General features: G+C 37.7%; 1 protein-coding gene across 1 annotated transcript in view; it reads right to left on the reverse strand.

Annotated features, from left to right (window-relative positions):
• Positions 1-311: 311 nt before the first annotated feature.
• Positions 312-25,718, reverse strand: part of LOC139715454 (choline transporter-like protein 1) — a 40,798-nt gene continuing 15,391 nt past the window's right edge. The window contains exons 5-20 of the mRNA XM_071627026.1: positions 24,573-24,785; positions 23,206-23,372; positions 21,911-22,000; positions 21,006-21,145; positions 18,648-18,834; positions 17,780-17,948; positions 16,468-16,608; positions 15,206-15,321; positions 14,386-14,423; positions 13,552-13,680; positions 10,485-10,577; positions 8,636-8,731; positions 5,437-5,550; positions 2,622-2,669; positions 1,574-1,645; positions 312-479 (exon numbers count right to left, since the gene is read on the reverse strand). Coding sequence (XP_071483127.1) covers positions 312-479; positions 1,574-1,645; positions 2,622-2,669; positions 5,437-5,550; positions 8,636-8,731; positions 10,485-10,577; positions 13,552-13,680; positions 14,386-14,423; positions 15,206-15,321; positions 16,468-16,608; positions 17,780-17,948; positions 18,648-18,834; positions 21,006-21,145; positions 21,911-22,000; positions 23,206-23,372; positions 24,573-24,785 — 1,981 coding nt within the window. The remainder of the gene's footprint in view (positions 480-1,573; positions 1,646-2,621; positions 2,670-5,436; positions 5,551-8,635; positions 8,732-10,484; positions 10,578-13,551; positions 13,681-14,385; positions 14,424-15,205; positions 15,322-16,467; positions 16,609-17,779; positions 17,949-18,647; positions 18,835-21,005; positions 21,146-21,910; positions 22,001-23,205; positions 23,373-24,572; positions 24,786-25,718) is intronic.

A 25,718-nucleotide genomic window follows, 5' to 3' on the forward strand; every position in this document is an offset into this window, starting at 1 on the left:
ATTTTTTTTTTCTCAGCAAACCATCCAATACAACTCTTGAAGAATCTCAAATTCATTCACTAAATGCTATGAGAGCAAAATGTTAATCAACTATACTATGTCTGAAGAAGAGCACACCTGTGCATGAAACCATGGCTGGACTAAAGTGCAGTAATATCACGTAAATATCAAGACATCAGTGATTTGTTCTCTATCTTTTTGATACGGATAAATTTATAAAACTTTGTAAACCAGTTGAAATTACACAAGATTTTCTTAATAAACTTTTGAAAACAATAAAAACGTATTTAGAAAATTGTCTTCTTTTTTCCTCAATTGCATGCATGACTTCTCCTTGCCCTAACTTCTACAAAGTTCCCTGAATTTTGAGAAGTGAGTGGTCCAATTAGCTGCTGCACACAACTCACTTCAGGTTGGGCCACATCGTCGGAGGATGGGGGAGGGGCTTGTGCAACAGGCTCTGATTCAGCTGCTACGGGCTACCATGGTGAGATTAAATGTGTGGCAGAAACAAAAGCATGGTTTCATTGGACAGAGAACACAAAAACAACAGAGTGGTGTGTGCAAAGTTAAACACAATAAAGAAACAATTAAATATGTGATATAGGTAGTAGATTTCTTGCTGGGCATGCCTGGAGGATCACATAAGAGTTGAAGACAAAACTTACAACTATTATCCAACTACACTAAAGGAAAATCAATCTGGATTGCTTTGCATATTTGATACACATGAAGTGCACGAAAAGAAAAAAGTTTGATATTCACACTACAGTTTTACTTTCCCATCATTTACTTTATTCATTTAATGCCATTAACATTATAGAAAAGTGCCATAATATAATATCATCCAAACAGAATGATAATGATATCTTTACTTTTACTACCCAGATATCTAACAGACTATTAAACTTTCGGCACGAAAAGGCTTGACTGGTGAAAGTAAACTGTGCCTCAGTGTCGCAGGGATGAGATCCTAGGCAACACAATCGCATTTCTCCTCAGTTAGAGGAGATGAGCAAAAGGAGAAGGAAGGTAGAAAATAATTGAACATTCTATGGCCGCCGGACAGCGAAGCATAAAATCTGTCTGACATTAGTAGATTCACTTCAGTCGTGTTTTGTTTTTATTCAGATAACCTATAAATATATCTTGTCTTTATTTACATGTAAATACTCCTGTCAAGAATTAGTCGCACCCACAATACAGAAAGTTTGACATATAAAACATGATCATAATCGTCATGATAGGCAAGTGACAAAGGACATAATGCCAGTGATACCCATTATTTGTTGTCATTATTACTGTTAATTATGATTATAGTTAAAATAATTACTTTCAAATTGTTATTGTCACTATTATCACTATTCCAAATCTTAAGCTGCTTGGAAAATACCATGCCTAAAATATTTTTAAAAAAATTGAATTACATCTCAATTAGCAGTTTTCCTGTAAAGTCAATTAATATCACTGTATTTCTACCAGTCATTTGTATATCACACATTGATAATACATCCCCCACAAGTTTCCCTTAAATTCTAAAAGGTTCCCATCTTGGGCACCATGCTGAACTCACTTCAGACTTCACCTCCTCAGCAGCGGATGGGGGAGGGGCTTGTGTGAGGGGCACAGACTCGGGGGCTACGGGCTACCATTAGGGGGAGAACAAATATGCCATGATGAATATAGCGGTAACGGGATAACATGATACAGTGTGAAACAATTTGGTGATGGGTGAAAAGGTGTATAAGCAGACAAATTTTGACTGCATGACATTTGCTTTGCATTTTTCTTTGATGTCGCAGCAAGGATTTCTCATGTGTGCAAGTGCAATCAACACAATTTCTTATTGCAGGAGAGGGAAATATCCCACCAACCATCATTTAAATCTATTTGCAAAAAAAAAAGAGAGAAACAAAACAGACACAAAAAAAAGAAGAAAGGAAGTGATAAACAATATGTAAAATGATGATTAAGAATCATCGATGCAAAACAGTACACAAATTGGTTATTATACAGTGAGTGCAGTGGGTATGCTAAAGGGAGATTTTGAAGCAATTTTAGGGGGGTTTATAGGAGTATTCTCACGTAAAAGGGAAAACGTTACACTAACATTGAGCAAATGTCAATGCAAAAATTGCCACATACATCCACACATTATTTTTGCCAGGCCCAATGTAACTGACAAAAATCTTCTTCTTCGAGAATGATGGATGTTTAATGAAGGTTATCTAGACTTTAATAATGAGATGTCAGACCATGAAACTATATATATATAAATCCACCTAAATGAGAGAAACACAACTTGTGTATGTGCATATGCAAATGACATAATGCAGATTTCACAAGAGGATGTCAAACATGGCAGAGACAGTTACAAAATGAACAACATGAAGCTTAGATAAACAATGAAAAAAAAAAATCAGGACATACTTCTATCTATGGAACACCCTGCACACACAGAGTACACATACACATACTAAAGTCAGTTTCTAACATCAAAATGGGAACTAGAAACTAATGAGCACTTAAAATGCAATACAATGTGTAATCACACCTCACAATTGAAAATGAAATATTAAGTACAATGTACAAAGTGTTCCTGGAGCCAAGACTAGACTTACAGCAGGTTTGGCAGAGTCAGGCTGGTCCTCTGCATCGGAAGGAACAGACTTCATGGAAGCATGGCAGGTGGGATAGAATAAGAATGCATTTAAAGCCACTGCATGAAACCAATGTCTAATGATATGAAAATAATTTTTTGTTGTTGTGGTTGTTTTTTTCTGGTATAATTAAAGCATATTTGCATGAGTAGGGCAGCTCTAGCTCTGTTAGACTATCTACCAATAATTCATTGTTTTCTTTTTTCTTTCTTTCAATCGGCACACCAGTTAAAGAACCGGTCGCATGGGGAGACAATAGATTCCCTGCCAAACAGGACACAAATAATGCATGTTAGTGAATATGTGCATCAGAGCAAGAGCATATGCTTTTTTGTAGTAGTTGACTCCAGTAAAGATTGTTCAGCTGTTTGTGAACTTACATAGAGATCAGTGAGAATGCATTACACAATGTGTTACAGAGATTCTCAAATATATCTGAGCCAGGCCAGCCTTACCACTCCATGGTACAATCCCATGCTACCGGGTTTCAACATACAATTGTATTTGTTTCTCAGCTCCAAACTTTATATCACACAGACATATACTCACACACACATATACATGAAAACAGGCCGTATTGTCCTAATTCCAGCAGATTGAAATAGAAATGCAGCATTTTGGAGCAAAAGCAATCAGTGACAAGAACATATCATCGCTGGGGCAACAAGACCTCGTATCTACAAAATGTCAAATGTTCAGGAGAGCAAAAAAACATGGCGGCCAAAGCACTGTGGTGAATGGGATTGCCTTTCCTTTGACATGCCATGGTGGCTTCATTTTTGGAGTAGTAAGACAGTTGGGATTTGGACAGGACATCACTTAACCCATTATCTGACCATTAATCAAAAAACACTATTTTCACCAAAATTGCAGATACAAGGTCTTGTCACCCCAACGAAGATATGTAGCATGATCAGCTAAATCCTTTAGTAGATTCCTGAATATGGAAAAATTGATTTCATCATAACAGGTTATTTTTCCCCCTATTTGTTTCCACTAAAAAATCTTATTGCTGCTTTCTTGCATTTCCCTGCGGAGCATTTTGAATACAAGCACAAGGATACCTCAATTGCGCCAGCACCAGCTATTTATGCATTGATTGTTTGATAAACATTTGTGTTGGAAAGCTACTTTTTATTGCAAACATTAACTATGTGTGCACACTCACAATCAAATAGTGATAAAAATGACTCTTGCTGATTGTGTACAGCTTTTATAGTCTACACACATGTACATCATAAACAAAGCTCTATCTGTGCATGTTTGATTTTGAACAATTAAAGAAAAGTATACTGCAATCGTCCAAGAAAGAAGTACTGTTTCCACAATGTCAACTTTGTACATGGGTAATTCCATGAAGTTGGGGCAGTGTCCATGTAGCATCGTGATATCTAAAAAATACATTTCAGCATAACTCAATATCAATTATGCTATACATTTATTGTTTGTAGGCTTTACATTTGCATTGAGGCCACACATTTTCCTGGAAATTTTGTGCCATTCAGACTCAATTTTGATGAAGTTATTAAACAATATGTAACAGTGTCCTATAGCATCATGACGTGTCCATGTAGCATCGTGATATTTTAAAATTTGGTCCTAAGAGACAAATTATGGCAATTAGCTTGACCAAAATTTGATGCAATATGCATATAAGATATGAATGAGAGAGCTAAATATCTCAAATTTCCTGTACACAGTTTTAATTTTAAAAGAAATTGCAAAATGTATCACGATGCTATGCGGTGTCCTTTTTTGTGACATTTGGTGGACACCGTGTAGCATAGTGACACACTGTGTAATTTTCTTGTAAAAGTAAAACTGTGGAAAGGAGAGTTAAGATATTTAGCTATCTCACTAATCTAGTAATTATGCATATTATATCAAATTTTGGTCAAGCTAATGGCATTAATTTGTCTTTTAGGACCAGATTTTTACTATCACGATGATACATGGACACGTCACGATGCTACAGGACACAGTTACATATTGTTTTAATAACTTCATCAAAACTGAGTCTGAATGGCACAAAATTTCCAGGAAAATGTATGGTCTCAATACAAATGTAAAGTCTATAAACAATATATGTATAGCATAATTAGTATTGAGTTATGCTAAAATGTCACACTTTGTGCCCCAACTTCACAGAATTACCCACATGGTAATTAATGCTTATAGTCAATGTAAATGTTTTTGATGCATACTGAAAAAGAAAGAGGAAGTGATAAGCATGCATAAAAATGTATAATGAGCACAAAAACATGAGATAGCTTTTGCACCATAACTTTTCATTGTGAATTGTACACATATCAAATGTGAGCAAGCAAGCAATTTCATTTCCAGATATTGCGCAAACAACGTTCAGTTCTGGTTAGGTGTTTGTGCATCTTCATATTTTTAATAAAGCAATGCCTAGAGGAGTTCAATATCTAGTCAAACTGAAATGCTCATCAGCAAACACGTATGAAGATTGTTGAAGACAATGTGCAATAAAGGTAATACATGCCTTGATATATTCATATAGGAATATGAATCATTTCAAGCTTACAAAAGACATCAATATATTGTCTTCTGATGGTTATGTTTAACCTTTACTTTCACATCTAAATTTTCCTAATGAAATTAATGTTTATAGTTATAAAAAAAATATATATATATATTAAAACAAAAACAAAAACAAACAGATAACTATAAATGAAAGATAGGTTTGTACAAGTCTAGGGGGTGATTTCAAATGACTATGGAAGGGCCTTAAAGGGATATATCAGGCACTCACAGGAGGAGGGGGCTTTGCATGGGTCTCTGGCTGCTCCTCTGTCGGAACCCTGAGGTGTTTCTTCTTCTTCTTCTCCATGCCGTCGATGGCGTCACTACTGTTGTTCACAAATTCCTGAGATGCGGGGAAAAGTGATTTAATCATGATCCCAGATTTAAAAAATGAATAAAGTTTATTGCTTCTACAATAGGCACATTCAGCAAAATTGCATTCTAGTGTCTTAGGTGGTCATATGCCCAAACACACACTCACAAGACTACTTAACTTTTATAGTACAAACCCAAACTTTCAGCCAACTGAATCTACATGTGCTTGACATCTGAAAGAGTAAAACATGTTTTATTTCAGGTGTGAGTTTCTTCACTTTGTCTCTACAAATTAAATTTGAAGACAAAGTGAAGAAACTTGACCCTGAACTAAAAGGGATCGTATAGTTTTGATTGAGACTTAACTTCAGGTTTTTATCATTTTTGGTGAGATAGTGAGAAACCTCTTATGGAATATAAAAGAGCATGGAATTCCATGAGGATTTCAATGTTTATTTGATGAAAATTGGTTTTGAAATGGATGAGATATCCAAAACAAAGTGATCCTAATAAAGTGTGGGACCCACCTTTTATTACGATCATTTTGTTTTTTAGGTGATCCGAGAATCCTCTCGGATCACCTTCTGTATCTGTACTGATTCTTTGTTCTTCTTCTTCTTCTTCTTCTTCTTCTTTATTTCTCCGCAAAAGTTGTGTAGAGACTAGCTCAGAAAGTGCATTGCCTATGAATGTCAAACTTATACCATATGTGTATCATGTCCCAAAGACGACATGTCAAGTAAAATCGTAGTGATCAGTCGACCGTGACGTCACTATGACGTCATTATATGAAAACACATTTTCAATCATATCTCATTAATGGAGTGGAATTTCTCAATGAAATTTACGTCACATAAATTTCAATTCAAGGGAATTCTACCCATATTTTCAGAATTCCTCGCATCGTAAAGACGTGCGCGTACGCGCGCGTTGAAATATTTGTATGCTCCAATCAAGCTCAAATTTTTTTTGCATACGTTTCAGACCATTTGGAGCATTTTTTGAAAAATTGAAAAAATTGGACGGACGCGTACGCGCGCGCACATATACGCACGTACAGCTCATATGCAACAGAAATTTCCCGATTTTTTACATTTATCGGATGTCTGAAAAGTCAAGGAATATTTCTAGCAAGTTTCAAGTCAATCCGACTCAATATGACGTCATACGGGACTGTCAAAGTTGAAATTCCGCGCGCGCGTCAATGGCGATATACAGTACAACAATGCCCCAAAACCGCCAATTTTAAATCCGATTTTACTCGTCAGGATGGACGGTGACCCCCAATTTTCTTTACATATTCTGAAAGCTGATGAGTTGTACATGTCAGTTTATGGGTTGGCGATACTGAAAAAGTGATTCAAAGATATCAAATTTCTTAATAAAGTAAAAAAAGTAAATTTTCAAAATGACGTCATCAATTTTCAAGTTTACTTGGGCGTATCTCACTTATCCTTTGCCAATTTTCACCCAGATTTCAGTATGTTGTAGCTTATTAAATGTTCTTTCATTAATGTAATTACAACATTTTGATTGGATGGCGGCATCACCTCGTAAAAATGGATTAAATGTAATCTTGTCAAATTTGACCAGTTTACGTGTTATCTCTATGGGAGAGCAGTTTTTCTGGCAGTGAAAATTGACATGACTATCTTTTTCGAGCATTAGCTCACTTATGCTTCGGTGAATTTTTCCCAGATTTTAGTATGTTGTAGCTGAGACTTTGGGCTATCGTTAATGTGCCCTCCATTTTTTCATACGAGGCCGGCATCACGTCGAAAAACTTGGTTGAAAATGGCACGTGGCTTCGATGCAGCGTCATTTTGCTTAATACACAGGGCCTATGGAGCATGAAATAGGTCATTGCATAGCGCATCCGACTCGTAATCCTAAGGTCCCTGGTTCGAGCCTCACCCTTGCCAATATTTTTTTTTTCAAACTCTTTTTTTCTTCTTTTTCTTTATTTAGTCTTAATCTCCCTTCCTATTTTTATCTTTTTCTGATTTTTTAATGCTTCTCCTTCAAATTTCTATAAAATAACATAATTTTTTCTTTATTTTTCTTTCTTTCTACTACATTCTGTGCAATAGATGAAGAACAACAATGGTTATCAATCCCATATTTTGCACATGTTTAGTTCATGTCACCTACATTATTTCATAAAATAACAACTTCTTGATCAGACACCATCTTGGGTATGTAAATTAGGGTCAAATTTCATAAATGTTTCATCCTGTATCTTGGTGAATACATGTCCTATCTTTCCAATATTTTGCACACACAAAGATCACGTTACCAGGATCATTTCACAAAATAACCATTTCTTTCTCAGATGCCATCTTGGCTGTGCAAAGTGGGGTCAATGGTCAAATATACTTTATTCTGTATCTTCGTTATAGTGTATACGGAATATGGTACCAAAGATGGCAAACCCGACTCCCTTTTTTTTAAATGAGAATCCAAACATCACACGGCCAATGTCCATAACCACAGATGAACCTTTACGGTCATGCCTATTGGGATCAGGACTCAAATCATTGACTTTCGAAGAGATCGGATCACCTAATTTGTCAGTGTTGACAAATTCCGAGTCTAGTTTACTTTGTTTTTGGATGTTTCAGCTATTCCAAACCCAGTTTTCATCAATTAAACTTTGAGTTCCTCTGAAAATGGTATGCTCTGTACTATTTCATACCCGCTTTCTTGGTATCTCGCAAAAAAAGTTAAAGCCCAATTTTCATCTCAACCAATACTGTACCATCCCTTTAACCCCTCTGAATAATATATTTCTTTAATGTTTTATTTCATTACACAAACTCCACTAACACACATAAAGCACATACAAACAAAATAGTTTATGGAGTTCTCGTGTTCAGGCGATCCAAGTTGTCATCTGTTTGAGCAAGCTGTATTTTTGTCATTGCTTGCAATATTCTGGGCAAGTTTTTGTAAGTATTCAACAGCTTGTTATTTAAAGTGAACGATTATACGCAGAATCCCTCTCACAAGATATTTACAATTTGCATGGTAAAAACTTAAGACTAAACAATTTTAACAAATGAAATGCTACAAAAGATTACAATATTAAATGTATTTATTCCATTCAGTCATACCAGTAGATCACTGTCCATAAAGTACGGTTTCTCTGCGGAGCCATCGTTGATACGTGAATCTTCACAGAAGCACAAGAGAAGTGTGTCTACTGCCATCTAGAGTTGAGATTTGCGCAAAGTAGATTAGCATCATATATTTCTTCTCTTTTTGTTGGAACAGGGGGTTTTGTCAGTGCAAGTAGTTAAATTTGCCACATATTAAGCAAACATTCAATCACGCATCATCACTACAAAATCAAATATTCCTGAAATATGGCAAATCATCTATACTGGTTTCAATTTGCAATCATGGTAAGGATTTCATGCAAATAATTAATACCAGTTTATCACATGATCTAATGTCAAATATCAACACTGTTTAGACAAGTGGAGAAGTCCAGAAGATATTGAGGACAGAAATTGAATCAAATCAAATCAAACATTTAGTCGGCTAAAGTGTCAGAACGAAAACAGTTTGTCTACAATAATATGTCAACAACAATTTTCCTTTCCTACAAAATGACAAATGTGTTTGGTCTAAATTGGTTTCATCTAAATCAAACTCTTTCCATGAACATCTCTGAACAAGATGTTAACATAATCGTAAGATCACATCTCCAGAACGAAAAAATAGTGCAAACTTGAATATACAAAAGGCACAACTCAGAACAAATTGATTCATATCTTGTTTGAAGACGTTACCAGACAATACAATTTAAATATATTTTTCAAATTGAATATGTTATATAACTGACCATTAAATGAATATTACTCATTGGCAAAGGGGCATTTAAGGATTAATTCAAGTGGGATTTTCATCCAAGTACATTTCACATGTTGCCATTATAGCATATTCAATACTCACCTCGTACACTAACAGAAAACAGCTGGCAATTAAGTACGAAAAAATGCAGACGATTAACGCCGCTATGGCGTAGAACAGCAGGCTCTGGTTGGTCTACGGTGGAAATGGAACGGGTGGAGGGGGGACAAATCGGGAATCAAAGATACATCATGAATATTCATTAGGTCCTGCATTTAAACGTTGTGTTTAAAACTTGGCATGGACCAGACCAGGATTGACCTCGTGACACTGATGGGTGGGGGGAACTAATTCTACCAGGCAGGGAACACAATGCTGGGTGCAGTGTTGGCTGGGTGTGTGGGTCTGTGCACTGGGAAGGAGAGAGGGCCTTCTCCATATGCGCGAAAGCCTAATTGCAAACTTTTTATGTTCAATGTGCTCAAAATGAGTGATCAATGTGAACATGGTTTGTGGACTACTGAGCAAAGTGCATTTTATAGAGGCAGAAACAGAATTTGAAAAGAATAATTTTTTTTTTTTTTTTAATTTAGGGCCCACATAATATTCCTAAAGTGGGGAAATACAAGATAGAGAGCAACATATGCTTGAAAAATGACTTGCTTTCTTGCATTCTTGTGCCTGTGTTTGCTTTAGGTGTTCACAGTGCAGGGATGAGGGCAAGTTTCTAATACACAGGTGAAGAGTGGAAGTGAAATGACACAAATGCGATTCCTCCTGCCCCACATAGAAAAGCTCCATTTTGTAGGAATTCCCTAGAAAATTAAACTGGTACATCTAAGCAGGCAAATTTTATACCAGATCTTTTATTTATTCATGCATCTACTAATTTTTTTGCCATTCAAGGGTCGACTCTCTCGGCTACTAAAGGATTTTGATATTGTTTGCAAGCGCACATCCTCCGCCATTCTAAGCAGCACATCACCACACACCTCAGTCTCTAAGGCATAGCGCCACTTCATTGCCTGGCATGCCTGCATTTCAGTCTCATTTCCCTCGAGTTTTTGGGGGAGGGAGTTTATATCTTCTGCTTTCTTCTTCCTTTACCTCGTAAATACTCATCATGGTACCAGACACGATGTAGGAAAAGATGCACGCCACAACGACGGGAACGGCATAGAAGCTTAGCTGAGGCATGGTCTGAGTCACATGATGACCACGATGCAAACAAAGTGCAGGTTTCGTTTGTGTGCGTGTATGTGTGTGTGTGCGTGTGTGTGTGTGTGTGTGTGTGTGTGTGCATGTTTTTGTTTTTGTTTTGAGGAGAAGAGTTTGATTTTTGTTAGCAAAGGACGGGAACAGGAGAGAAACAGAGAAACACATTGAAGAGAAGTAGTAAGAGATCGAAAGATATGGAGACTTCTTCCACTTCCACAAAACAATGGTCTGCACATGGCATATACTTACTCTTCATTTTCATTTTCATATTTTTCTTAATGGCTTTGCTTCTGCATAATTTGCAAGTGGATGACAACTTAGTTTTGCTTTTGAAAGCTGTGCATAGAACACTTATTCAACCCAGAATTGTTTGGTGAAAATGATGTTTGGCAGATCTTTGGGAGATTGGTTTTTGATACCATTGAACCTTGCACCGACTCTGTCTTCAATTTCTCACAGCAAAAGCATCGAAACCAAGATGAAATCAGAATGGAATTCTTTCCTCGATGTATGCAGACATGATGAAACTGTGAATGTTTATGCAATCAGAATTTACAGACTCCAAAAGCTGAACATGACTGACTTGCAGCACAGCACTGATAAATTGATATGACTGAGTTGAAGCAATGAAAGACTGTGTCTTTTCAAAATAGTCTAAAAACAGACCAGATATCATTCACATAACTATCAGTAAACTCTGACACAGAATTAACTTTGTAACTACGACCATTTCCAAAATTGGAACTTACACGTTTGCGGTAAAAATTCTCAATCAATTTGCTTTGATTTCACTATGAGAGTTTTCCAAATGCAGTGCAGTCAGGAAGTGGCACAGACCAATGTTTTTGGTAAGATTTCACAAAGTTCACAAACAGTAACAACTATATCAACATATTACGTGGATGAAGTAGAGACAAACAGAGAAAAAAATAATATTATGACAAGATGAAAATCACTGACAAATCATACGACCAAACAATGAACACACGCTAAGCTTTTTTGAATGAACAATGCAGTATGTGCTGCCTATTACAAACAATCATACAACATGTATGTTGCCTATCTTGCTTTGCATTTTGATAACTGAGACCTAGGCAAATAATTATCCTCCATTTTAGTGCATTGATGTCAATTTTAAATACAGTGGTGAAATTCATGTCATTACACTTTAGTAAGTTAAATGTTGCCCAAAAAGAAGTTGATCAAGAAGAGATTGCTGACTGCAAGTAATATCTGCACATCCCAGTTCAGATTTGATTATACTTTTATACATGTATCTATATCCCCCACCCCCCAAAGAAAAAAAGTACTAAAAAAAAAAGTGCTACATGTACATCAAATAAAGGATTATTATTCATTATGGTTGTTATCAGCCAGCCAAAATACAAAGTCTGTATGCACAATTGACTCCTAGCCCTTACTCCCATACATAACCATGGGAAACATTATGCTTAAAAAAATACACAATGAAATAGATTCAAAACATGGTGAAGATTGCACGTAGTGAGCAAATGAGGACAGCAAACAGATGATACAAGAGCAAGGTGTTAAATTTTGTGAATGGGAAAAGGGCAAGCGTGCAATCACATGCAAACATTGCACTAAAAACTTGTTTTATGCACTTGTCCACTTGCACATTATTGGCGGGGGGGGGGGGGGGGGGTCACTGTGCACTTACACATGCAATGCTACTAATCTACACAATGCAAGCTTTCATGCAGCACATCGTCAAAAGGTCAAGTCTAGGTAAGATCATCATCCTAAAGCATCATACATTACAATGAACTCAGGTATGCAGATAAAAATTCATTGAGGTCAGGGAAATCTTTATAATTATTTTTGGTAAGGGAAAATAAGACAACAACTTATAATCTTTTGGATTTGTATGCATGTTGGCATTTGAAATGATGAAATCAAGTGCCTGTAATGAACTCATAGAAAAGATTGGTTAATATTCTATTCATCAACAAATCAACACAAATATTTAATTTCCATTTCTTCTAGACAAAAGCTGAACTGGAAGTGGTGCTAGCATGATTGTCATAAAAAAGAAGAAAAAAAAAGATGTCCTGATTGTGATATTGAAATTATATCATTATTTACATGTATGTGGTCAGCTTTTCCTTAACAGAAACAGTAATATCCATATTAGCAGTGGATGCTCAAGTCTGATAATTTTAAGTACAAGGCCAAAGTGAACATAGGTGTTTTAAATATACATGTATATTTCCAAGAAATTGACAAACTTTACAGGAAAGATTTTTACTACTGTTGGTCCATTTTACAGAAAAATATGCATTAATTATCATTATAATGGGAAACATACAGATTAATATCAAAAATATTTGCAGGGATATCAACACATCAATCCATTCCATCAAAATCATCACAAATAATATAGTGATGCATTGTCATAAAGCCTAATATTATCTTGGCATTTCAAAATTCAGCTTTCGGCTGCTGACTACATCTGCCTAATACTTTTACACACATGATTTCCTCAGTACATCACTGTGTTACTTATTACACAATCTTTCATCTTCTTTACACTTAATAGTTCAAGTTTATGAATTATGAGAATGTCATAGATAGACATTTTACTTCAAATAAATGGCAATCTTATTACAACATGCATAGGGTATATATTTTGCATCATTAATCAAGCATAAGTCTTCATCAATCAAACAAAATATAAATACAAGAAAAATACTCAGCTCGCTACAGTTAGATACCAACATGGTAAGCTCATCTTATAAAGTCCAGGGTTAGGCGTAAAGCATCGGTTCATCGCAATTCTAAATTCTACCCTTTATTAAACCAAATATGTCATACAAGTCGTGAGAAATGGTAGTTGTTATATTTCTTTTTGCAAATTGATATATATATATGAATATGAACATACTATTATGAACATGGCCGAAATTTGGTTATGAGTGAGGAAAGCATGGCGACTTACCCCCATTATGGCCACCCCAATGACCGCGGTCAGTGCCACTACCATCAGCTTGCCCAGGAAGAGGACAAAGTCGCCCACGCAGTTGATGGCTGCGACACGCAGGGCGTTGGAGAGGAGTACTGTGAATGCCTGGCATGTCCAACCAATGAGAGAAGGGAGGAAGAAGAAGAGACATTTAATGGTTTGATAAAATTTTATTGAAGACAGCAAACATACACAGCTTCAATTTCAAAAGAAAAAAATTCTTCCACACACAACTGCCATTCTTGCACTGCCATTGAAACTAACAGTATATCTGTCATTTTAATACTGACCAGACAGCAGTCTAGACCCCTGCTACACATGGGAAAAAGCAGACCTGAGGCAGAAGTTGATACATTCATATGTCACCTTTTAGCAGTTAATAGTTCACATTAAAACCATTGGGGGTGTGAGAGTGCTTGCAGAAAAAACTTCAAAAAAAAAAAAAATCTGAAACTCATCAAAAAAAAGAAGAAGTCTGAAGCTCATCAAACTGTGAACAGTTCAGTGTATTTGAATTGCCAAAAAGTCCAAGTGGGTTTGGGGTAGAGTAAAAGAGTCTGAAATCAGATTAACTCTGAACTCTCACATCCCTGTATCACCTCTCCAGCAAACACAGGTGCTGACAGTACAATAATACCATAGGCAAAGATAGAAGATGAAAATAGTCATAAAAGCAACATCGATAGAAACTGCTATCACGGTCATAATAATAACATCAATAGTAACTGCTATCAAAGTCATAATCGTGATAAACATGTCTATATTGGTGATAAAACATTCAGTGTGTATCTTGCATGAATTGTAAATTACCTTTCCTGCTGAACTGCAGAAGCCATCGCCTTCAATAGCTGTAAACACAACAGTAAAGACAAAGCTGTCAGCAACATCAAGAAAATATCTTCAAGTATTCTGAGATCGTGAAGAAGTTTCCAATTTCATTACTCTGAGGAAAGACCTAAATTACCTACATCTCCAATATACCAGCCTGTGAAAGGAATCCACCTTTCAAGATTACAAAAGGGACACACAAACTTTAAAGATGTCGAGATGTTGAAATGTCTTGGATTCCTTAATGGTGTCGAATAATGACTGTGTAGAGAATGACATCAGAGCACACAACTTCAGGCTTTCAGCAAAGCAACTTCTGTTGTTTGACAATCAGTCTCACTGAACACTAACTTTCTCATTATTACACACACACACAAAAAAGACAGTGAATTAAGAACCAGCCCCCCCATCATGTTTTGCATGAATAAGATGACAAGATGGATAGATCAACAGAGTACCAAAATGTGGCATCATCGTCATTCATCGCCATGTAAACTGGCTCTAAACAACCTCACAGAGTCCAAATGTCTGTGAACACAATGGTTGCTAAACATGCTCATATAAATGGGATCCAACACACTGTTTGAAGCCTTTTGCAAGGATATCTAATTTCGAACCAGCAATAAGCTATAACAAAAGACTGTGACATCATCACTTTGGTACTGTACTATGCAGAGAGAAGGAGGGAGAGAAAGAGTGAAAGATGGACTGATAGATGAAATGATAAAAGAGATACTGATAATGAGAAAAAAAAAGAGGGATATTGGGGGGGGGGGGGGGGAGGACGATACTGGATCCTTACCGATGACAATGTAGGCATGCTCGTTAAGGAATTTGAGGAATTTTTCCAGACACCACAGGCAGCAGATGAGGCATTTTAGGATGAACTGAGCTACTGGGTTCTGGCTATCCTTGAGTCTGCCAATGAGATGGGGAGAAAAAATGTTCTTTCATTTCATTACCATTATTTGCCTATTAAAAATATAACAAAAATTTGGCACCATCTGCTGAAAACAAGTTGAGTACAATAAAGAATATACATGGACATGAGAAATAATGAGAAATAAGGAAGAAGAAAGACTGTGCACATGCTACATGAATACCTTAAGAGTCTCAAAATTCTATATCTTGCCAGCAAAATGCCAACTCCTAGGACATTTACATAATTACGTAGCAATCAAATGCACAAAAGTCTGGTTTTAAATCTGTTAATTTTTCTTTATCATTCTCATTCCTACAAGATGAGACATTTCTAAGTGAGCTATGGCAACAGGTCTTAATCATTCTTGCTCCTGCCAACAAAATGGAAACTACAAATCCTATATGATTCTGGTTTGGGATATCTTTTTTTTTTTTGGTGTTGTTGAATAGCAAAACTTTCCCTTAGATAAATGAACCTACCATTAGTATTGCACAACATGGTAAAACCTGATGATCAAGAGCACTGTAAATAAGATAGAAAAAAACAGTCTTTGCAGGCAAGTGGTCTTTGTATACAGGTTCATTTTTGTTTTTAAGATGCTCTGGAAGTACAGGCAACTCCCATTATAACAAAGTCCTCTGCATTTCTGTTTTTGTCATATCAAAATTTCGCTACTGCAGAACTAATAAAGTAAATAAAGATGCAATAAAGATGGCTGTTTTGGGACCTGAATTATTACTGTATACGCCAAACATTTCGCGAGGTCTTTATTTTTGCAAATTTTGTGAATCAGGTGCTATTCGCGAAATTAAAGACACGCAAAAATATTGACTCTGATCCCGATGTGAATGTGACGTACACGTGTACATTTTCTCTGTTCAGTACAGGACTCCACGATCGCGAATTTAACCACTCGCGAAATCATTGGGAATTCCCGATTTGAAAATATATGGCGTACACGGTACTTCGTTGTCATGAAGTTTCATTTTTAACTCATTTGTTATAATGGGAGTGCGCTGTAGGACAAACATTTTGTGGTCTTAGTGGACAAGTAGCCACTTAATGCAGGTGTGACCACGATGTGAATCTCTATGGCTGTGCTCACAATCCTCTGCACAGAGATGCAAGACTTTTGAACTCACTTGTACTGGATGTACATGAGGATGGCTCTGGGCAGCTTCACCAGCAGAATGATGAAGGAGCCGAAGACCATGGAGCCAATGTGGTAGCGTAGGAGGCGGCCGACGGAGCGGAGAATCGGGGAACTGAAGTTCTTCTTGTCTCTGAGCATGAATGAATGACATAGGAGGCATTTACACTAAAAAAAAAATCAAGCAAACAAACACACACACACACACACACACAACATGGAATGAGAAATGCCAAAGCTTTTTGCTGTACCATTTACACTGACAGAAACACTGACTCTTTTCTTGTTGTTTGTCCAGTCTTTTTTTTCTCTTCTTTTTTACAGGAAATGCATATGCGCAGGAAAAAATGGTACGCTCACAATTTTTTAGTCATTGCTGTTGTCTTGAGTGGAGGCTACTGATCTGTGTGATTCTAATTCATAGAGATCAGTGATGCAGATCGATGGGCAGGAGATCTCCGCACCAGGGGTGGATATGGATATCATGTGACCAAAAATCTGAACACAACTGGAGAGTCAGGGAGCAAGGATTTTACACCACTTCAGATCTGAGGGAGGCCTTTCAATTCTGTTTTATTTTCCCCTCACATACCGGTAGTTGCCAGGAAACTTCCAACAAAAAAAGTGAAATGTGGAGAAAACTAGGGTTTTTTCGGTGGCGGTGTAAATGCTCCTATAGATGTCGTAGTTACCACGACAATTGTACTTTCACCTTTGATTAATACATGTGAGGTGTGGTATACATAGATGGCTGTCACAATGCGCGTGCCCAGTATAAAAGCATTTCAAGTAATTTTCACATTCATATGGTTGAATTCAGCTGGCGATAAGAGTGTTGACACTACTGATAACACAAATGAGACAGAATTGGGGGTAGATTTACTACATGTCCACAGCTTAATATATTGCACTTAAAAATCACTCTACCTTAGTAAGAATCATTCTGAGCATATTCGCAGCAACAACACATACAGGAGATATGCCCCAACAGTATATCACTCATCTGGGGGGCATTTCATGAAGGAACTTGTCGGATAAAATATCTGACAAGTCAATTATATCCGACAAGTTTTGAGAAATTCTTTAGTCTGATTGGCTGATTTCTCTGAACTTGTCGGATATAATTGACTTGTCGGACATTTTATCCGACAAGTTCCTTCGTGAAATGCCCCCCTGAATTACAGTGGCTAAAAACAGTTTATGAAATGTTTACAGAATATGGAAGATTACTTGTACAGAATATGTGTGGTGAATATGGATCATATTACACTGACTATCTTGGGAGCTGGTGATCCTTTTCTCACCTAGTGAAGTACCAGTCCACTACACAGGCAGCGATGACAAACTGGTGACAGGCAAGGATGAACTCCCCGGTCCAGATGAAGCCAATGACATGGTACCACCACATGTACCTCACTGGCTGGGGAGGGTTGTAGGTGACGTAGCCATTCGGCTCAGTCACCAAGGGGTAGCCTGCAGAAATATCATACAGAATGTGAGTGTGCACCCGTTTTGGTACAATGCGACAACTTACGTGACATCTGTATAAACTTTTGCATGATATACATAATGGATTTAGCAGCCTTCTGAAGATGGGATCATCAGTAAATATGTAGTAATCTTTTGGCTTATTGTCAATGTTTACAATTAATGACAAGAATCAACACAATTTTTATCCACTGCCATATCCCCTATTCATTTTCAGTTTAACACAAAAAAAAAACTGATTGAGATGGTCACCAACATAACTGCTGTTATCAACATCTTTATCCTACACATACCACTGTCAGTCCACCAAACGTTATGTTTTCTTTGAGATAGTCTTTGGAGAAGTGATTGATTAATAAATGCTACAACAATGACTTCCAACTTTGTAGAATTTCAAAATTCTCAAGCCATTCTGTGTAGACAATTTGATGTGTTACAGGTTACAACCAACAATGAGATGAAGTGACAGGAACAATGGGAGGTTCATCCACTTTCAGAACAAGTAGGCCACTGTGTTGGGGGGGGGGGGGTGGTTCTTTGCCCAGAATGATGATGTAGCACCAAAGCACGTATGGACTGCACAATACACAATGCCAGGTGAAACATTGGACAGCCACACCCCCTTTTTTCTTCCCCCTCTCACAGGCTCTCATCCCCGGCCTCCTTTGATCTCTACGCCCTCACCTGTGGCCGAGATGGCGATGAAGACGATGGTGATGTAGACAAAGAAGACGAGGAGAATGAGGAACGTCCAGAAGGGCTGGAGCAGGAGGAGGGGCATGGCGCGGATGGCCTTGCCCGCCTGGGCAAAGAGCTCCACGGTGAAGGCCACCCGCTTCCGCATCACGAGGATGACGAGGAAGAGGATCACCTGGTGATGGACGGGGGGATGGGGATGAGATGGGGTGTGTGACATGTGTGGATGGATAGATGGAGAGATGGTGTACATGATGCACTCCTTGTTCAGGAGGTGACATTGCCATGGCAATCACTATATGTGGATATAGCACCACAGTACACCTTCTGACAGATTTCTAATAGCAAAATTCACCTGTTGCCTTTATAGAGGGCATCAGCATTTTGCTTGGAATACAAGATCAGACCACCCAACCCTTCTAACTGAAAAATAGGAATGATTTGGCTCAAAACTAGGATACAAAGAGCAGTTCCCACAGGAATGGTATAGTAAAATATCAAGAAAAATAAACTTCTGTTGAAACAAAAGCTAAAATCAAAATGGTCAAAGTTCAGATACTTTCCTCCAAATTCAGCATGGTTGGGAGGTCTGCAAGGTATTCCACAAAAGCTTTGTGTGTGTTTTGGGGCTTATCTGTGAGCACTGCCAAAATGAGAGAGTAGTTTAAACACAATGGAATGGTAAGAAATTTACATGACTATTTAAACATACAAACTACAATATACAAACTAGTTCAATGTCCCCACTACCAGTGAATACCATTAAAAGCCTAATAAAGGAGATAACAGTTATTTTCACTAATACCAGTGCCATAATTATTAAGAAGAAAATTAACATGCTCCAGCAAACCCTCCAAAATTCAAGCACAGGCAACAAGCACCAGAGTTTATCTAAAAAAAAAGGAAAAAAATCTTTACATTATTTCTCTATTACACAGAGGATTCTTCACCAAGTTCATAACCTAGTCTATGAAATGATACCAAGAATAGATGCTGCTAAACACTACACATTACTCAGATTACATTACATAACTTCCTAAATGCATGAGATGGAAAAACCATGGTCCCTGAAAGCAAACAAACAGTGTGTATATCACCACACAAATGATACAGATATGCATGTGTGCATGCAACAACATGGGGACGAGTACTGGAGGTAAATCACACACACAGGAGGACATAGTGTCATTTTTAGACAGAATGGGAATGTGTTGTGTCTCTATGACCCCCTCTTTGACTCTTTACAAGGAATATAGAATACCTGTACTAGAAATATGAACACTCATAGTACCCCAAAATAGACACACAAGAAATATTGAAGGAGACTCTAAGCCACAGAATAATTTACAGTTCATATTCTATAAACTGCTAAGCTATAAACTGAACAATATCTCAGACTGTTGGATTATTGGAATGTCAAGTAAAGTCATCTTACATCATTGTGCTTGATAAGGAGTGTGAAGAAATTACTAAAATTGTATGATCAGAACATACAGTACAAGCTAAGAGCCGAAGTCCTGTCATCCATTTTGTGCATGAAATGACACAAATTTCACGTAATACTTATTGTGCATATAATTCCACTGCAGGGCCCTGTTTCATGAAGAGTTATAATTGATTCTATGGTAAGTCTATGGCAGCCTGTGTGGTAAAGAAATTTATAATTGATTATATCTTTTGATAAAATGGGGCCCTATTGTAGTATTGATGAAAAACAAAATGCACAAAGTTGACTCCTATATAAGAACTGGATAACATCACAAAATGGTATGGGGCTTTTTTACATGCAGAATCCCACTGTCACATGATCATAATAGATATTTTGAGGTCATATTTTGACTTAATGATAGATGATCTGTCCTCACTGGAAGGTGAATAAACTTTCTCACCTTCTCATAACTCACATGTAACACATTGTAAAGCTTTGTAACATTGCTTGAGTTTTGCGTATGAGGTTTCAGACTGAAGTTTTATCAAGGAATTCTGTCTGCCAAAGACCCAACCTGGCTGTCTATCCCCAGGACTCTTACTCTGACAGCTTTCCGGCTGCTGCTCAACACATATGAAATTAGCTCCCCCAGATTATCCGCGAATCACTATCTCTGGCAATTTTCCAAAAATCCTATCAAGACTTTCGTTTTCAATAATTGAAAGATTAATTATGTTTATTCTGTCATTCTCATTATGCATATTTTGTCAATTTCCCTATCTCCTTTTCAATATAACTTTGATATTTTTGTGAAGTGCTGTGATACATGTTCACTGGTTGTAAAGAATGCAACATAAACATATTCTATATTGTACTGCATTGTATTGTATCTGGAGAGGGTCAGCCACCTAACTCACCGTGAAGACAGTGGCAGCAATGGAGAAACCAAGGAAGGCGGTCACATTCCTCTGATCGGCATCAAGGCGCAAATCTGCGGGTGTGGCATCCAGGGCCTTCTTCTTACTGGCGTACGTCCACCACAGGACTGCAGTACCAGCTACAATTCAAATAATAGCATCAAGCATATTAAAATACAAGTATATCCAAGTGCACTTGGGCATGACAACAGATGAGACCGATTTCATAAAGACTGATGAGCAATGCAATTTTTACAAGTGACATTGAGTGCAATCATCTGCTTCCATATTCTCATCTACTTTGCTACCCTTTGCAAGGATATAGAAGTGAATATTCCATCACAAATTCTATTTAATTCCATTTACTTCTACTTAAAGAGGAATTTACCCAAAATGTATATGCAAACCGAGTTAAGGCAGCAATAGTTTACATATTGATGGCGATTCTTAACTTCAAGTTAAGCTAACTTCACGGGGGGGTCCCTACTCAGTGTTAAGCATCATGCGGACACGAAAATCAACCAACTTGAAGGTAAGCATGACCTCTCCACAAACGTTCATTCCCTTTCGCTTCCAGGTTGACCTCCCGAATATAAATACAGTGCTCCTTGTACTGGGCCATCGCGAAACTTCTGGTCCTGTGGCTTTATCTTCGAGTGCGATTCGCTTGAGTTACGGGGGCAGGAGCTTATCATCAATGATAAGCTCCCTTTGATGATAACCTTTACGGGGACAAGAGCTTAATATTCTCAAAGTTAGCTTAACTTATATTAAGGATCACTGTCATAATGTAACTAACATTAGTAGAGCACAGCAGTGAAGTTTGCACAAAATCAGACACTCTGTTCGAAAGTTCTGGTGCCACCATTGCTAAATAAGAAGATTACAAGAATTAAAATTCTTACCGATGGATCCAACAACAGAGACGATGTAGATGATCCAGACAATGACCTGGGCTATCAGGTGAATCAGTACTACCATAATGAAGGACAGCACTGCATGTGGGAGGTCATAAAAAGAATACAACACATCAACTTTCACATGGCACTGTACACTGCACTGGCACATTAAACAGTAGTTCCACTTTGTTTGTATGGATTGGTAATATACAGTAGGACCAACAATTTCTCTGTTACCTCACAACAAAGAGTGACTCTCTGTCCAGAATTCAGATTGGTCGTTGGATTCAATCCTTGGGTTACACAAATTTTGTCTGCGAAAATGGACATGACAGCTCATGTACAATGTACAAGTACATGTATGCCAACAGACATCCACTGAAGAATGCACACTCGTGTGTGAAAGGTTTACCTACTATGTACATGCATTTTTACACTTATCACAATTCATGGACTCAATTTAAAGTATGGATTTGCTTCATACAGGTCTACTTTTGTGGGTTCTAGCCACTTTGTAACATTGTAGGTGGGATGTGTGAAAATACAGCATTCTGAAGATAAAGGTCTGTCAAATAAAATTTGTATATTAATCCACTAAAGATTATGTTTGCGAAAGATTTTTGTTTATGGGATATGCCCATCATAGCAAAATCAGCTCATTCTCAATTGGTTAAACTTCATGGAGGTATAAAGTCACTTGAGTAATACTCTCGCTAGGGCTGAAGAGCAGCAAATTTTGTCATTGGCTTCACATACAAGCAGTGACTTTCTATGTCTTGGAGGCTGCATACAAATGCAATATCCTTCATGAATGGTGAGTTGAGTTACCATGGGAATGTCTCTCTTAAAGAAAATAAGTGACATGAATGAAATTTCACTACATGTATGTGGTAAGGGAGAACTAATTTGCAAATGGCATCATGGTCATGTGACCTGGGTCATGTGACCCAGAGATAACAAAAAGGTGAGGAGGCCTACGAAAAGTCATGTATTCAGTTAGGTCACAGCTATTACAACTTGTTCAGCACTACAATTTGTCTGCATTCCGTAAAACTTTCATTCAAAAAAACATTCTCACCCCTATTGCATTACAAAGGTGCAAACAAAAAAGTCAGGAAAGCAAACTCAAGTCAGTTATCATATATTGAGAGGCTTTCTTGACTTCATTTTGGGTGTCAACTTTTATGCAACCAGGCCCAATTGTTTTCTTCCTATTCTAAAGGCAATTATCTTTTCTTTGAAATCTACCCTTGTGAGAGTGGGATTTTTAACAACCCGTGGAGTTCTCTGTGTCTGCTCACCCAATGAAATGGCACAGAGGCCCAGGATGATGAAGCGGGCCATGTAGAGGTCCACCAGAGCCTTGGAGAGCAGCTCGGAGGCGTTGAGGAAGGAGATGATGTTCTCCAGGTAGGCCTGGGCAATGGTGAAGAGATTCTGAGGCACGCAGCGGTGGATGATGGGCTCACTGCAGACAAACAGCAGCAAAATTTTCATCAATTAGAACAACTCATGTACTTAACTGCTATAAATGGAATCCTTACAATATGACGACCATCTGCATCAGCATACTGTAAAACATGATATCGGTATTTTAGCGGCATGAAATTTTAACAAATTTGAGCCGATGGCCTTTTTCACTGAATGAAATTTTCTCGAAGTGCCTCTGGCATTCAATGCATATAGCGTAGACAAGAGCCTTCGCATGCTTTTTAATTTTGCAAATCTTGGCTCTTGTGAAATTCGCGAAATTAAAATGCATGCGAACATTCCTCGTTTTACAGTATAAAATAAGATGTAGGATTTTGCATGTGCATAATGTCGCTTGCAGAAAAAAAAAAAATAAAGCATTTTTTAGTGATCCTGGCTTCTTTTATAGTTTGAATGTTGTAAGGAATGACATCTGTGACATCATATTCTACAGGGTAGGTTAACCCTTGGTGAGGCTTTGAGTGACAATTGGCAGAGAAAACCTCATAGTGTCATAACACATACTGTCCAAAGTCCCTGATAGCATTCAAAGGCTTAATATCCCACCTGGCAAAGACAATCTCAGGACACGGTCCATGGAGCCCCCTCGCAGCTGTGTCATAATCTGCCACAAACGGCAGCAAAGTTTTCATCAATAGGAAAAACTTATGTACTTCACTGCTATAACTGGAACCCTTGAAATATGACGACTATCTGCATCAGCATACTGAAAAACATGGTATTTCAACGGCATGAAATTTTGGAATATTGGAGCCAACAGCCTTTTTGACGGCATGAAATTTTTGCGAAGTGCCTCTAGCATTCAATGCATATGCATGTAGTGTAGACAAGAGCCTTCACATGCGTTTTAATTTCGTCAATCGCGGCTCTCACGAAATTTGCGAAATTAAAACGCATGCAAACATTCCTCATTTTACGGTATAAAGTAAGATGTACTGTAGGATTTTGCATAAGCATAATGTCGCTTGCAGAAAAAAAGAAATAGAGCATTTTTTTGTGATCTTGGCTTCTTTAATAGTCTGAAGCAGGAAGCAGCAATGACATCTGTGACATCATATTCTACAGGGTAGGTTAACCCTTGGTGAGCTTTGAGTGACAATTGGCAGAGAAAACCTCATAGTGTCATAACACATACTGTCCAAAGTCCCTGATAGCATCCAAAGGCTTAATATCCCACCTGGCAAAGACAATCTCAGGACACGGTCCATGGAGCCCCCTCGCAGCCGTGTCATAATCTGCCACCTCTGTGTTGTAGGAGCAGAGCTTAGACATGGATTCCTCCGCAAAGGCCTGGATGTCGGCCGAGGAGTTCAGCATCCGGTCGGGGCATTGGCTGACGCAGATCTCCAGCGAGTCTGTCGGCCGACGGACATCCATGAAGAACACGTACCTGAATGGACAACAAGGTTACATGAAAAATTGGGCCTGTCGCACTTCTCAAACAGTGGGCCACACAGCTCTAAGGTGGGCTGCGATATCAGCCAAAAATAAAATAAAAATATTCTATTTTATTTTATACGCTACAATTGTATGTGATCTAACTGGGCCTAAAAAAAGAAAAATGTGGGAGCCAAAATGAGCCTTGAGTTGAAAAATGTTGAGAAGCATGGCTTCAAGGCATTAAAAGGCACAAACCAACGTGAATGGAGATGTTAGGTAGTGATGCACATATCGAGCTTAAAATATAGATAATACAGACTGATGATTACAGACCATAGGAGTAATACTATGCATACCGTACAATATAATACTAAAACAAAGGTACTGTATTCACTGTACAGTATGTCCCCCAAAAAAATTACAATCAGATTTTCGCATTGATAACACCCAAAATGATTAAACTGTCTAAATGTTACTTCAAGGTCTTAGAATATAACATCTTAGCTCTATTTTGTGGATACAGAAAACCCCATTCAATTTGGTTAAGCGGTCACAGAGAAAAGTGGATTGTTGTAAAGCATGTCATGAGTCTGATTCTTCCAAGTTTAGCACTTCGATGCTCTTGTGTGTGAATACAGTAGACAAAACTTGGAGAAGAGATTCCTGACATCCTCTACAAAATTCCTCATTTCTCTTTGACCACTGAAGCAAATCGAATGGGGTTTTCTGTAAGATGTGGGCAATGAGTTATAGAACTTCATACCCTGAATTTGTATTTAGATTGATTCACTATTTTTAAAGATATTGTGGAGCTCCTGTTGTAATTTTTTTGGGGACATACAGTAGAATTACAGGTATGAATGGATGCAGCAAAATTCATGTAATGCTTGCCTGACTGACATTGCAATTACCTCCATCCTATCATACTGTCACAATAATGTGC

Source organism: Diadema antillarum, unplaced genomic scaffold (assembly GCF_040938485.1).
Source record: "Diadema antillarum isolate AM-2024a unplaced genomic scaffold, OU_Dant_1.0 scf00000049, whole genome shotgun sequence".
Lineage (NCBI taxonomy): Eukaryota > Metazoa > Echinodermata > Echinoidea > Diadematoida > Diadematidae > Diadema > Diadema antillarum.